Source organism: Artibeus jamaicensis, unplaced genomic scaffold, assembly GCF_021234435.1.
Source record: "Artibeus jamaicensis isolate MK-2021 breed Jamaican fruit bat unplaced genomic scaffold, CSHL_Jam_final contig_558, whole genome shotgun sequence".
Classification (NCBI taxonomy): Eukaryota; Metazoa; Chordata; class Mammalia; order Chiroptera; family Phyllostomidae; genus Artibeus; species Artibeus jamaicensis.
This window is the reverse complement of record NW_026521886.1, coordinates 2130380-2145361: the sequence shown is the minus strand read 5'-3', so window position 1 is coordinate 2145361 and position 14982 is coordinate 2130380. Positions and strand designations below refer to the sequence as shown.

The 14982-nt window shown below is 38.8% G+C and overlaps 1 protein-coding gene across 3 annotated transcripts in view; it reads left to right on the top strand.

The window, feature by feature from the left end:
- IMPG2 (interphotoreceptor matrix proteoglycan 2) overlaps nucleotides 1–14982 on the top strand; it is a 78078-nt gene that overhangs the window by 37415 nt on the left and 25681 nt on the right. For 2 of the 3 annotated variants that reach the window (XM_053670330.1, XM_037131637.2), the window contains exons 9-12: nucleotides 2012–2070; nucleotides 3548–3568; nucleotides 9101–9345; nucleotides 13914–13999. In XM_053670330.1, the coding sequence (XP_053526305.1) occupies nucleotides 2012–2070; nucleotides 3548–3568; nucleotides 9101–9345; nucleotides 13914–13999 (411 nt within the window). The remainder of the gene's footprint in view (nucleotides 1–2011; nucleotides 2071–3547; nucleotides 3569–9100; nucleotides 9346–13913; nucleotides 14000–14982) is intronic. The other variant, XM_053670331.1, reaches the window with a different exon arrangement.

Genomic DNA, 14982 nt, shown 5'->3' with positions numbered 1-14982 from the left:
CTTGGGATTGTTGCAAGGATTAGAAGTAACACTGCAAAGCACTAAGCACACAGCGGTCACTCAGTACCTGGTACCTATTATTAATCTTGATGTTAGTAAAGTGGAGTGACTTTGTACAACCGAACACCTGTGAAGTAACTAACTGGATATGATGGATTAGACTCTCTATGTATTTAGACTCAAGAGATGGCAAAGCTTAAAGTAAGATGAGTTTAGTAATAATAATAATGTGCAATTATACATTTTACAGTTAATGGAGTACTTTCAGCTACATTCATTTTAATCTTACAAAAGCTGATGTGGTTGGTGAGCAGGGCAGCATTAGTTTTAGAAAAGAGACACACACAGCCCCTTTCCCAGCAAAAACAGCCGGGAATTTATCCCTCAGTCTTCAGATTCCTTGTCCTGAGGGTCCCATCCCGACCCCCACCTCTAAGAATTATAGCACGACTCTCTTCTCAGAGAATAAACAAAGCAAATTATTATAGTCAGAAAGTTGCATGTGTTTGGATTCTTTATTCTTAAGGCATGAAGATATTCAGTGAACCAAAATTTATTTGTTTGCTTATTTATTTCAATTATAATGATATCCAATATTATATTAGTTTCAGCTCCACAGCATAGTGGTTAGACATTTACATAACTTACAAAGTGATCACCCCAATAAACGTAGTACCCACTTGCCACCATACACAGTTATTACAATATTGTTCACTATATTCCCTATGCTGTGCTTTACATCCCCAAGACTGTTCTGTAACTACCAATTGTACTTAGTAATCCCTTCACCTTTTTCATACCCACCAAACCCATCTCCCATTTGGCAACCATCAAAACATTCTGTGTGTCTATGACTTTATGTTTTGTTTGAAACCCAGACTTTTTAAAAATGATACTCTCCTGATTATATGAGGGCTTGGTTTTAGAAGCAGATGCCTAAAGCTCCACTAATAGTTCCCAAAGTCCACTGACAACTTGCTTCCCTTCTTCCGCTGTTGGCCTCAGAGGACTTATCTGGATCAAATCTTCCAGAATGTGGTAGATTAAATGTTAAATTCTGTTAAACATTTGGTATTTGTGCATAACACGATTATTTTTAGATGTTTAGTCCAGACTAGAATTCCTTTTTTCCTGCTCCAGTCACTAAGCAGATACTGATTTACTTGGTGGGATGCGAAAGACAGTAATAAAACTGGTTCCTGCAGATGGGATGCTCATGAACAGATCTTTCGACCAGTGAAGTTACCCAGTCACTGATTCATAATCTCCATAGGCCTCTCTCCTGGGGGCTTAATCCAGGCCTACAAATTTTTTAAAGAATTGAAAAAATATGTGTTTTGATTTGAGAGAGAGAGGAAGGAGAGAGAGAGAGAATGTGAGAGAGAAACATTGACTGGTTGCCTCCCAGGTGCTCCCCAACAGAGGAGTGAACTCTCAACCTTTTGGTGTACGGGACAGTGCTCTAACCAACTGAGCCACTCTGGCAAGGGCCAGATCTCTTCCTCATGTTGACTGTGTCCACAGTTCTCTTGTATTGTAGGAACAAGAGACAGACACCACGAGACACTTTTAAGAAATGAGCACCCGACTGTTACTGTGTGTGTTGAAGCCAGATTTCTAATCCAAACTATGATATTTAAAAATACTATTATAGCTTCTTTTGAAAATAATGCTTTTTTTTTTTCACATTTCACCATGTAAGGGAAAAAACAGTGCTTTGCCAATACGATGCATGCTTTTTATACTTTGAACAAAAACTAATATTAAAGCATATTAGAAACTTAAAAGACAAAATAATAAACTGTATTAGTGTTGTCGTAAACAGTATTTTCTAACACTGTAATTATTAAAATTTTCTTAATAACTTTTGGATCCATGTGTATCTGTGTATGTATTCAAGATTCTAAGAGTTGTAAACAGTATACTTTATATTCTATTTCTTAAAGTATTATTTGCTGCATCCTTTTCCACATTTCCACATAGTAATACCTTTTATTTTTATTTTTAACAGGTTGAACATGCATTTACTGGGTTACCGGGTTATAAGGACATCCGTGTACTTGACTTCAGGTAAATAGACTTCCTTTAAAAATGCATGTTTAGTAGCATTGTTTATATCAAGTACAGTATCCTTTAGTGTACATTATATACAACAATAATTCAAAATCATTTGAATGCTGTATTTTAATGCTACTTCTGGTAAATTTACATTTCTAATGCTAGTATTTCAGGTGAGAAAACTAAGTTAGCAAAAGGCAAAATAATGTATTCAAGATCTGTATACTAAATCTGAAAATAATAATAATAATAATAATGTATACTACAGGGTCCAGCACAAATAATGCATCATTTTTTTTTACAAAATCTTTTATTACAAAATTGTAAGCATGTAATTCTATAACATAACAGTATCAGAGTTATATAACATAACTCTGAAGCACACCATATGACATTTTAGATGAAGTGCTCAAATTAAAAGTATAAATTATTACACCCATGTTATTACCCTGCCAACCGCACTCAAACAGGCCTTACTGCTGCTGGACCCTGTATATCTAGTAGTACAATAATGCATACTGGATTTGAAGTGGGGCCAGGGTAAGAACTTAGGAATTCATGTCTCCACCTTGTTGCTGGCATGTTCCACTACTGTTATTTGGCACTGAGGGGTGCCTGTAGTCAGATTAGGTGTGACTTCAAGTCCTACTAAAGCTTGTCAGTGTTCCATTGAGGTGACTTGGAGCTCCTGATGTAAGGCGACTCTGCATTCACCTTCTTTTCTAACATAATAGTTCTGAGTAAATCAGAGACCTCTTTTGAAGGCATTTCTTCCCTGCTTAAGCCATGCTGTACAATACCTGTGAACATTGAGTGAATACTTTGCATTAGGACCTTCACATTCCTGAGCTCACTTAATCTCCAGTACTCTCAGAATAAATATTATTAGTAGTACTCATTTCAAAGAGAAGCAAACAGGTTTAAAGGGATGAAGTTTGAGCCCAGAGTCAGAGAACCTGTAAATTAGCTTATAAATTTGAAACAAATGGTTGACTTTATAGCTCTTTGCTTTATTAATAAATAAATATTAAAGGCTATGCGATATCCTATAGGTTAGTCAGTCCTGGCCTTTTCCAGCCCCTTAGAACTTTATTGTATATCACCTGATTTTTCATTTATTTCAGTACTATAATAACACATCATATCTCCCCAAAAGTGTTTCCAATTTTGTTGATGCCAACTACTGGAGTCCCCTGCCGACTTACTGAAAAAATTTATTTATAAAGATAAGCTTATATGAATTATTTTAAAAGCATTTTAATAAAGTTTAAAGATAGTAAACACTATTTATTTTAAAATAGAACATGTTCTCCACCTTTGCTCACTTCCTGAAACCCACCAGAATTTGATAGCTTCTGATACTATGCACACATTTTCATTTAAAAGAAACATTTCAGAGGAGATATATTAAGAAGTTGTACTTTGATGAATTATGTGGCAAATGTAACTGTTTTGAGATCTGCTTAACACTTTCAATTTTTATTTTCAGGTCCCCCAAGGAAAATGGCAGGTAGAGTACATTTTGGTACTTTCTATGCTACCCAGTGAATGAGCAGTTGGTTTAGAAAAGGCGGTAGACCTAGGTTCAAGGGAGCCTGTCTCAATCCTTTATCACTTCCAGCATCAGCAACCATCTTCGAACAGATCAGGGGTTTACAGAATTTTTCTGTTAAGGTTCGGATAGTAGATATTTTAAACTTTTCAGGCTGTATGGTCTCTGTTGCAGCTGCTCAGCGGCCACTCTCGGATGAAAATGGATGCAGGCAATGCGTTGAAAACAAATGAACGTGGCTGTGTTTGAATAAATCTTATTGCAGACACTGAAATAGAAATTTCATACACTTTTCACATGTTACAGAATGTTTTTCTTTAGATTTTTTTCAACCATTCAAAAGCATAAAATCCATTGCTTGGGGACCATAGGCTGGGTTTTGCTCATGGGCTGTGGTGCACAGACCTCTCTTACAGACTGGTAACCGACAAGTTCTCGTAAGTGGGGATGGGGCAAATGTTGGTTTACAGCTGTGAGTATGTGAAACAAAGTTCCCTCTTGTGTTATTATTTACTAATTATTGTGTTATTCCCATAAAGACAACTGTAAACCTACTTTTGATCCACCTGTGTTGAGTAACACTCAACTTAAAATAGGAATAAAAACTTGCATTAATGTGAACACTTTCAAGTATGCTATGCATTCAATAATACAATCAAAAGTCACTTAAATGGTAAATAAAGGGAAGAAAGCTGATCTTTTTAAGAGTTCATTTGCAAAAATAGCTGATCTCCAGAATTTTTTACAGGAAGCATAGTCAATACCTGTGGTGAAGGTTGCTTGTCATTTTTTTTTGCCTTTGGATTCTAAACTTATTGAAACTTTACTTTCTCTTGGAAGATTGATAAATATAATATAGAATTTATGAAGTGTATTCATAGGCTAACTATGGGCATGTTTACCTTATATTTGGAAAAGACTTTCTGACTTCTTCATTTTTGTTTATATCATTTTAGCAAGTATTTACTGCGTGCCTACTAATTAGGCAGATCCGTGTGTCTACAGAAACTAGTACCTGTTGGCATCCATTGTCTAGGAACCCAGTAAATGGATTCCAATGAAAAATGAAAAGTGAAAAGTATTTTCAGAGATATGTCAAAGTACTGGATTTAAAAAATTTTTTCATTTTACTTTTTTATGTCCCTGTGGGATAGTGAAAATGAGAATTAATATTCATTCTATTTTGGCGGTGAGGAAATTTTGCCTCAGAGGGGCAAATTAATTTGCTGTAAGTTATGTGACTGGGAGTTATCAGATGTTTTGACTGAGGTGATCAAAATTTGGGCTTCTGTGCTCTGAGTATGTGTGAAGTGCTCTGTGTGTGTATATCGAAGGTGTATGTGTTGCTAGTCTATACTCAGCCAAAAGCCTGACTATTTAACTGCTGCCCCCTTGTCAACATGTACAACAACCCAAACTCTACCGTTACCCATGATCAAAAGAAGAATATCTGGTTGCTGAGTGCTAAGTTCTTTCTAGGGACACAGACAACAATTCAATATGAAGCCATTAGATTTTCTAGGTACAATTTCCAAAACTGTTCAGTATTGTCAGGTACTGGGCAGTTGATGAAATTAATATATAACTTTTTGGTATACTTTTATTCTGAGCTGTGTATTAATGAATGCATGGCACAAAAATAGTCTGTTTACATGATACATAATCTCTTTCTAGACATTTATAAACATTACATGTTATAAACATAACAAAATATTATAGGCATAAACATTTATATGCATATGAAATCTTCTGTTTGCTTTCTACCCCTTTCAAGATGCACACATTATGTTAAGTTAGTAGGACTCATTGAAGTGATTCAACAACATATTTGCCTGGTGTACACACTTCAAAAATTCAGTTCCAGACTCTGTAAGTGTATCTCTTCTTCTTAATAGAAGTTTCATAGAAGAAGGGATATCTGAGTTTCTGCGGACACTGAATGCAGTGTCCGCAGCGTTATGGGTGAGACGAGATACATTGACATGGACCGTCAAGTCCTGTGGAGGAAAAGAGACAGCACGGCCACTCTCTCAAGAGGAGAGCACCCAGCCCTTGCCTTGACAAGCTTTTATTGGATTCAATTTGCACAGGAGTAAAGCTCATCAATCATTGTGACACAGAAATGATTAAACAATAGATAACAATCAAAGAACTCTGATAGTAGAAGGGCCATAAAACTTTGGGGAACAAACTCATTTCCTGCTTGGTTCCTTGTTATTTAAATTGAGGGTATTAGCAAAGTAGGCTTCACAAGATTTTATGTATTCTTTCTTAGGCCTGATACCCCTAGGGAACCTGCCCTTTCCAGCACAGGGCTGTACCCACCTCCAGCAGTATTTCAGGCTTAAGTCAGGAAGGGGGAGTAAGGCAGCCAAGACATTAGGAGACTTCTTACAGACAGAATGAGGACTCAGGCTATGGAAAAGCCTAGGGGCAAGGGTCCATCACCCCCTTTTTCTATAGCCCCCCAAGTCTTTCCCTGAGGGCCCCTATGATCATGCCTGTCTTAGGTTGTCCCTCTGTTGAGGAATCTTACCCATCATTGTCTAAGCAAGCAAGCACTAGGGGCCAGGTAGGGTGAAATAAAAGGAGTGCCCCCGCCAGGGAGATAAGATTCGTCTCCTCAGTGGCTTCTGGTCTGAAGGTCGTTCACTCAGCCTTAGCCATAGGGGGGTTACAGCTCCTGAAACCAGGCAGGGTGATTCCCAAAAAGTTTCTCTGAAATATCTTTATTTTGATTAATCTTTTTTTAAAATTATTTTGATTAATCTTAATGTGATGGGGGTTGCATTTTTTTTTCTATTTAAAATCTGTGGATGTCAAATAGCCAACAAGGGCATTGGAGATGAGAGAATGAGATAGGGTAAGTTTCACCTCCATGTGATTGAAATCTCTGGAAAGAGCGGTAGACAGAGAAACTTCCCTCTTTAAAGCAGGTGTTTCAGTCTAGTTTGAAAGATGAAAGATGACAGATGGTTCGTGCTGGTTGGTTACCTTGGACTTGTCAGTGCAGAGAGCTGGCACAGCTCTCTTCAATCAGATCATGTTTGTCTACCAGCGTGCTTTTGGCTTCTTAGGCACTCTCTGGGCCTCCTGGCTCTCTTCTATTCTGTCACCATTTCCGTACCCCATTTGCCACGCCAGAACTCAGTCTATTCTGAGTCACAGTAAAGTGCTTGGCTCTGAGAATAGTTAGTTTCCTGATACCTCAAGTATTTCTTTGAGTTTTCTTTTCAGGATAAAAATATGGTGCCCTGGCTGGTGTGGCTCAGTGGATTGAGTGTCGGCCTGCAAACCCAGGGGTGGATGGTTTGATTCCTGGTGGGGCACATGCCTGGGTTGCAGGCCAGATTCTTAGGTAGGGATATGAGAGGCAACTGATCTATGTATCTCTGGCACACTGATGTTTTTCTCCTTTTCCCTCTCTGTAAAAATAAATAAATAAAAATCTTTAAGAAAAAACCCCCAAAGGTAATAAATTGCAGCATCTCTCTGAGGATTTTTATCTTCTTTAGTTAATTTATCATCACTAGACAAAGTAGATCATAATAGAAGTGTTATTTTTAAATGTTCAAGGGAAACATTTGGGAGACAAATTTTATTTTGCTAATAAAAAGTAAGGCCAGTAATCTAACCCAGACTTCCTGATTTGCATAGATTTCTTGATCCACGAATATTTCTCTTGATCTCTGTATATTTACAAAGATAAATATACATGGTGTGCCATGGTGCCATGATGTGCCTTCCATGATGTGCCATGGAAGGCACATCATAGGCTCCCAGTGAAGGCTTGCCTCTCCTTTTCTGATTTTCTCATGGCCCAGAAGCCCACTCAGGTGCTAACTGGTACAGCCTTTTCTTGTCCAGTGTTTCCTTGTGGCTCCATGGTTGCGGATCCATGGTAACATGCTACTGTGTTGTGGAAAGACCCCCGGAGAAGTCCAGCTGTCTGTGGATACAGGCATGGTCCATTCCGCAGAGCTTGGGAAGAACGTGCCCATGTTCACAGGGTTGGGTTCTGGCTATGAAGCCATGTCTCTAAATTATTACTCAGAAGACACAATTGTATGACGAAAATATGTGTACTTTTTAGGGTAAAAAATTACTCTTTCATATTTAGAAACTAAAAATCCTTTGGATTAAGTAAGGAATATCACATACTGTCATTTAAGTGGTATAAACTCAGTTTTCTTGTCTCCCTGTATTAGTGAATAAAATCACCCATTTGTTTTTTCAATATTTTCAAATATATTTATTGAACTGCTGTGAGCCAGGCATTGTGCTAGATGCTGCAGACACATCTGGTGTAGCAAGTTTCGACCAGTAGGTGGCCCTCTTACTGTTTTATTCCACGTTGGAGCCATCATTTGGTTATTTTAGCATATTTTACTGAATTTATTTCTCTACAAAAAAAATTTCAGAAATTACACATGAATCAACATATGCTGACATGAAAAATTAAGTGGTCGAGGGACATTATAGATGACAAGCAGATGTCTTACCATTTAGAGCAGCAGGTGTCAAAATGCTCAGTTACCAATTTAAAGTACCCAAACTGCCCCATTGGAAGTGGAAGCTTATCAGATCTGGGAGGAAAACCTTACTGAAATTACTCAGAGTGAAACAGGAAATTCAGAAAGGCCTGGCTGCTTCAATGGCAGGTGAAGGATGTCACTTGCAGCCAGCAGGCCCAGGGCAGGTCCAGCACTGGGAGAGGTCTCCTTAAGGTCAGTGTTGTGGCTTCCCAAACCACAGAATACACTGCATTTTCTAGGTTGCCAATTGATCTATTTCATGGGAGAAATGGATCTGCCAATTGACCAGTTATCGCATTAGCTGGCTTATGCATTCTTTTTCCATTGGAAAATCTGATCAAAAGTGCCCTTGGCAAACTTGAAATCTGAAAAAGGAAGTTGGTGATTTTAGTGGCCGGTATTGTCAAGCCATGCCAGCCTGTCATAGGTGTCCACGGTTTAGGGATCTGCCTCATGAGGAAGCCACAATACACTGGTGAGAAGGACTGCACATTTTTCCCAGACGCCATGAGACCATCGTCATTATGTTGATACTTTTTCTTCAGGTATGCGAATACCTTCATTAGGCTGCAGTTTTCTTTTTATATTCAGATAAGTATAGGTTTCTGTTCGTTTAATAGGTACTGAGTACCTCTCAGTCCCAGGCACCAAGCTGAACACTGGTGATAGAAACTGAAGAAGAAACCGAAAGGCAGTCACTGCAAACACAATCTTTTTTTTACAAAACAACCAAGCCTATAATCAAGGAATATATAAGAATACATAAATAAGTTCAGAGGCAGGAGTACTTTATTTTTATGCTTAGGTTTGGGAACCATTTTGCTTCTACAGGATGGTGGTGGAAACCATGTTTTTTGAGACTCGCTCTCTAGGTCTAATGTTTGTTCTCTCCGGGTTCATAGCTCCTGCCCTTGTGCTCCCTTAGCAGGGCCTAAGCTGTTGCCTCTTTCCACAGTGGCACAGATGTTCACTATGAAGTTACCTTCAATGGTGAGGTCATCAGCAATACCACCTGGGACTTGATCAGCCTTCACTCCAACAAGGTGGAGAACCATGGTCTTGTGGAACTGGATGATAAACCCACCGCTGCCTATACAATTAGTAACTTCAGAGATTATATTGCTGAGACTCTGCATCAAAATTTTTTGCTGAGGAACTCCTCTTTGAATCCAGATCCTGACTCCCTGCAGCTTATCAATGGTGAGTTTGATATCGATGATGAAGTCCTTAGATAGTTTCACACATGTTCTGGTAGAAACTAGTTTCCCCAAATATATGTGGTTCTGAGCATTCTCTAGACTGCATGAGATAGGAGCCATCCTGGTATGAATGGAATGCTAGCCATGCAGCTATTTGGGATAGATTAATCAAGGGCTCTCTGGAATACTTGCAGACAGAAGTCCACTCTTTGTGGAGAACAGCATGATAACTAGAAATAGTTTAGAGATACAGAAGCAAAGTATTAGAAAAATTAGAGAGTACCTGGAAGTATGACTGGAAACAGTCTGTAGTGCTGCCCCAGCAACCAAGACAATAACTCTCCAGGGGCAACTCAGCTGAGAAAGGCTTAAAAGCCAGACAGAGAGCAGGAGAAGGAGCCGCTCAGGAAAGCTGATAGAAGACCATGGTCAAAGAGGAACTGATACTGGGCGCTGGCCAGAATCCCAGAGAATCCAATGCTAAGTTTGAATGAAGATAGCTGTAGAGACCCAGTTATGATCCAAGATTAACATGTGGAGCTGGGGTCAGCAAGGAGAGGGTGACTGCTCTGAATTTTGAGGCTAAAAAGTGACCTAGTCAGCCTGGGACTAAAGTTTGCTGAGTCTGGTTACCAGTGTGCAAGAGCAGAACTCATCAGAAACATGGAGTCCTGTTAATTAATTGCTACTTCATGTTTACTTCTCCACAATTTCTTCCTTCCTTCCTCCCTCCCTCCTTCCTTTCTTTTCATTTCCCTCCCCCACCCCCTCCCTTCCTTCCTTTCTTTTTTCCTCACCCCAGCATATTTTCATTGATCTTTGAGAGAGAGGAAAGGAAGGAGAGAGAAAGACATCGATGTGAGAGAGAAACATCGATCATTTGCCTGCTGTATGCACCCCTGACTGGGGATTGAATCCATGAACTAGGTATATGCCCTGACCTGGAATTCAACCTGCAACCTTTTTGTTGTATGGGACAGTGCTCCAACCAGCTGAACCACCCAGCCAGCGCTACTTCTCCACAGTTTCTTCACTCAGTAGTTTAACTTTTAAAATGTCCAGAGTATATTTTACTGAAGTGAGCACATAGGAAAAGTACCAGTTGCCAAGGAAGAAAATCCACAAGTGAGAGGCAATCCTAACAATGACACATTTTTACAGCCTCTCCAACTGCTACACATCTTGAAGGGAAAAGAAGCCTCTTTATTTTTAGGCACTACTACCTAGGCTGTGTGTGTACATGTGCGTGGGTGCATGTGCATGTGTGTATAAACAAAAGTAGACACAAGGGAGAAAGAAAAGAGAAAAAATTAAAGTATATTTTATTGATTATGCTATTACAGTTTTCCAAACTCCCCCCCTTAATTCCCCCTCTGCCCTGGACCCCCTAACCTTCCAGCATTCTTCCCCCTCAGTTCATGTCCATGGGTTGTACATATAAGTTCTCTGACTTCTGTGTTTCCTATACCATTCTTAACCTCTCCTCATCTATTTTATGCCTACCAATTTATGCTTCTTGTTCCCTGTACTTCCCCCCATTCTTCTCCTCCCCCTCCCCACTGAAGACCCTCCATGTGATGGCCAATTCTCTGATTCTCTTCCTATTCTAGTTGCTTGCTTAGTTTTTTTTTTTAGGTTCAGTTGTTGATAGTTGTGAGTTTGTTGTCATTTTACTGTTCATAGTTTTTGATCTTCTTCAATTTCTTAGATAAGTCCCTGTAACATTTCATATAATAAGGGTTCAGTGATGATGAACTCCTTTAACCTGACCTTATCTGGGAAGCACTTTATCTGCCCTTCCATTCTAAATGATAGCTTTGCTGGATAGAGTCATCTTGGATGTAGGTCCTTGCCTTTCATGACTTCAAATACTTCTTTCCAGCCCTTTCTTGCCTGTAAGGTTTCTTTTAAGAAATTAGCTGATAGTCTAATGGGAACTCTTTTGTTAGTTACTGTCTCCTTTCCTTTTGCTGCTTTTAAGATTCTCTCTTTATCTTAATCTTGGGTAATTTAATGATGATGTGCCTGTATGTGTTCCTCTTCAGGTCTGATTTTTTGGGGATTCTCAGAGCTTCCTGGACTTCCTGAAAGTCTGTTTTCTTTGCCAGATTGGGGAAGTTTTCCTTCATTATTTGTTCAAATAAGTTTTCAATTTCTTGCTCTTCCTCTTCTCCTTCTGGTACCCATATGATTCAGATTTTGGAACATTTAAAGTTGTCCTGGAGGTTCCTAAGCCTCTCCTCATTTTTTTTGAATTCTTGTTTCTTCATTCTGTTCCAGATGGATGTTTATTTCTTCCTTCTGGTTCAAATCATTGATTTGAGTCCCAGTTTCCTTCCCTTCACTGTTGGTTCTCTGTAGGTTTTGCTTTATTTCACTTTGGGTATCCTTCATTTGTTCTTTCACTATTCGACCAAGCTCAATCAGTTCTGTGAGCATCTTGATTACCAATGTTTTGAATTCCACCTCAGATAGGTTTGCTATCTCCTCATTGCCTCAGCTCTTTCTCTGGAATTTTGCTTTATTCTTTCATTTGGGTCATATTTCTTTGTCTCGATGTATCAGTCTGGTTGGCTGTTTCTTTAATTTCTTGGTTGTTGGAGCTCCATGCAGTTTGATTTTCTGGCACTTCTGGTTGCTTATTGATTTTAGATTGGTTGGTATTCTTCTTTTGGTTGTACAAGGAAGTGAAGGGTTTCTACCTACAACTCCATCTTGGTCAGAACGCAAAAGAGAAAAAATTTTAACAAAATCTTACTATGATAAGTTCTTACTTCCTAAATAAGATATTTTTGAAGGGCTAAGCTAAAACTTTGAATTACTTTTCAGTTATTTTGGCTGCTGAACATCTGATATCTCTTTAATATGACAGTGTGCTGATATGGAGCTACAGATTAGCCTGGATTTTATATTAGTTACATAGGATTTTAAAGTGGAGAATCTCTGTCTTCAGTGGAGGTAGTGATATTAAGCCATCAATTCTAAGGCTCTAGGGAGCCTTTGTATTTTAGAGCAGTGTGAGTACCCTGGGCTCACTTCCTCTTTTTAGAATATCTATGTAAGATAAAACAGTGAAAAGAGAAGAGGATTGTTGTAGTCTGAAATTGCTGATGTCCTTTTGGCAAAGACAATATGGACTAGCTGGGGGCTACTTATGGTTATAGCATATAGGTAGAAGATTCCAGGAATCTTGGTGCTGGGATTAGAGGAAAGATATAGCTGAGAGGTCATGATCTGAGAGATACGGGAACCTAAACTGAGTAGAAGATGCAAACACCAAAGTCAGGCTGGTAGAATAGTATGAAGATTAAGGTGTGCAATGAGCAAAGTGAGGTTGTTTAGGAACCTAAATCCACAAACAACACAGCAGGGTCTTCCTTTTGTGTGGCGCCTGGGGATGGAACTTCCTCCTAGAAGAAGCCTTCAAAAAGAGGTCGACAGTCCTTTCAGAATTTCCATGCAAGTTCAACAAAAATTTTACGATTTCAGTATAAACTAATTCAGGCATTTGGACCTTTCATTAGATGTACATTTCAATTACTCAGAATTTGGTCCCTCAAATCTATTTCTATTGCCATGCCAACTTCAGAGTTCTGAATAGCTGTAACTTTCTAGGTACATCATCTCAAATAATATGTTCATCTTGATCTCTTACTGCTTGTTTTCCATAGAAGACAAGATAACTGTATACAAAACTAAAAAAGAGTTTTAGAAAATACTTAAAACCAAATAGGGTTTTTGGCTTCTGACAGATTTCTCTATGTCAGTCCAGTAAGAACAGGTGGATAATGAGAGATTCTGCGTCTATTTTTGGTTTACACACCAGCTCACCCTCCTGACAACCAGTTCCTTTTGTTTCTTTTGATTCCTTCTCCCCTTTAGGCAAAATTGATTTCTCCTTTGTCTGAGTTTCCATACATTTTAAATATGCCCCTCTTACCATTTTATAATTTGTATTTATCTCTCTGACATGTGAAAGGCTTCCACAGGAGACATTTTATTAACGTTTATAGCCTCAGTTGCGTCCAAGTGTGCAGTAACCAGGAGGATTCAGTAAATTTTTGTTAAATTAAATTGTACAGTCTACTCCTTTAACTTTAGGGCTCTTTCATGTTGGTACAATGACAAACCCTCTGGTTGTCAAAGCCCATATTTGAAAGATACTTTCTGCCAGGAAGGAAATCATTTTGCATAATTTTCTTCATTGTTAGTGTTGACCGAATGTGTTGGAACATCCATTTATTTTCTTATTAAAATGAAAAATTAATTTGAAAAGCAACTGCTTCACAGGAATCTTGAAAGGAATAAAAATTGCTTGAGAAAGGAGAGGAAATAATATAGGAGTGTCCTGAATGTAATAATTAGAAGAATATTTATATTAGAGTCTTATGGTGCTAATGTAAGTAAAATATCTGAATAAAGTAGCAAGCATTTTCTAAGCAAGCCTGCCTCATCTGTTCTGCCCAATTTAAACTATGAAAAGGAAGAAGCTGGTGTTTTGTTGTCCTTGAACCTCAAGTATAATAGCGTCTCAATTAAAAATCTTCTTGAAAACTGTTTTTTCTTCAGTGAGAGGCGTTTTACTTCCCCAAACTGACAACCTGGGTTGGAACACCCAAAGCTCAAGTCTTCCAGCAACCCCACCACCTATTCTGGTAAGTGTGTTTCTACATTGTATGCCTAGGACAAGGCCCCCAAGCTTCTCTTCATCGTACCCTCCCCTGTTTACTTTGGCATCACTAATTTCCTGAGCTGTTTCTACTTCAAATATTCTCTTACATCATCCCTGGAACGTTATTCTTAGTTGTCAGCTCATGGGTCCCAAGTATTGGGTTAGAAAATGTAAGCTTTCTGCAGTAGTTAAATAAAAACCACACATTTGGCATTGCCAAACTCCACACATCATAGAAAACTTATTTATGGTTCATACTTGTTTGGTGATAATTAAGCTATAAGTGTCCATTGAGTTGTTCTTTAAAAGCTACACAGAAATAGTTTTCATGGCCAAGACAAATACATTGCCATACATGGGTACAGAGCATAAGTTTTTGTTCTAAGGATTGTATTGAAGAAAAAGTGTAGACTCCACAGCGTATAGAGCAATGTGTGTATGGAAAGGAGAGAAGAAAAGATAAAAATATTGGCTAACCAACAAATGACAGGGACTCTAAATCAGGCCTCCTTTTAACTTGGGCGGAAACCATCAGGATTTGTATAGAAACGGCATGGGATAAACTTTCCTTTTTGTTCTCATCACTTAACACCCCGGGGCACTCTCTATCCCTGCATGCCTCCACTTGCTGCCTTAGCTATGAGGAGTTGTTCATCAGAAAAGAAAGTGGCTTCTGCGAGTGCAGTGAAAACAACAGCGATAACCACCACAGCCATAACCCACTAGAGACTCACCTGTCCAAAGTGAGCACACGATGGTTCATCACCACATAGACGCAGGAGAGGGAGACCTCTTCCACGCCCCCACTCCTTCTACCCTCTCCAGGCTTCTTTTCTGTCTCATTGTGACAGAAAAGAAATTAGTGGTGATTACCTTGAAATACTTGCTTCTTGGCATTAATCCAGCAATGAAAATTTAGAAAGTCTGTCCAAACCTAACCATTAACATATGCAGCCATTTCTTCTA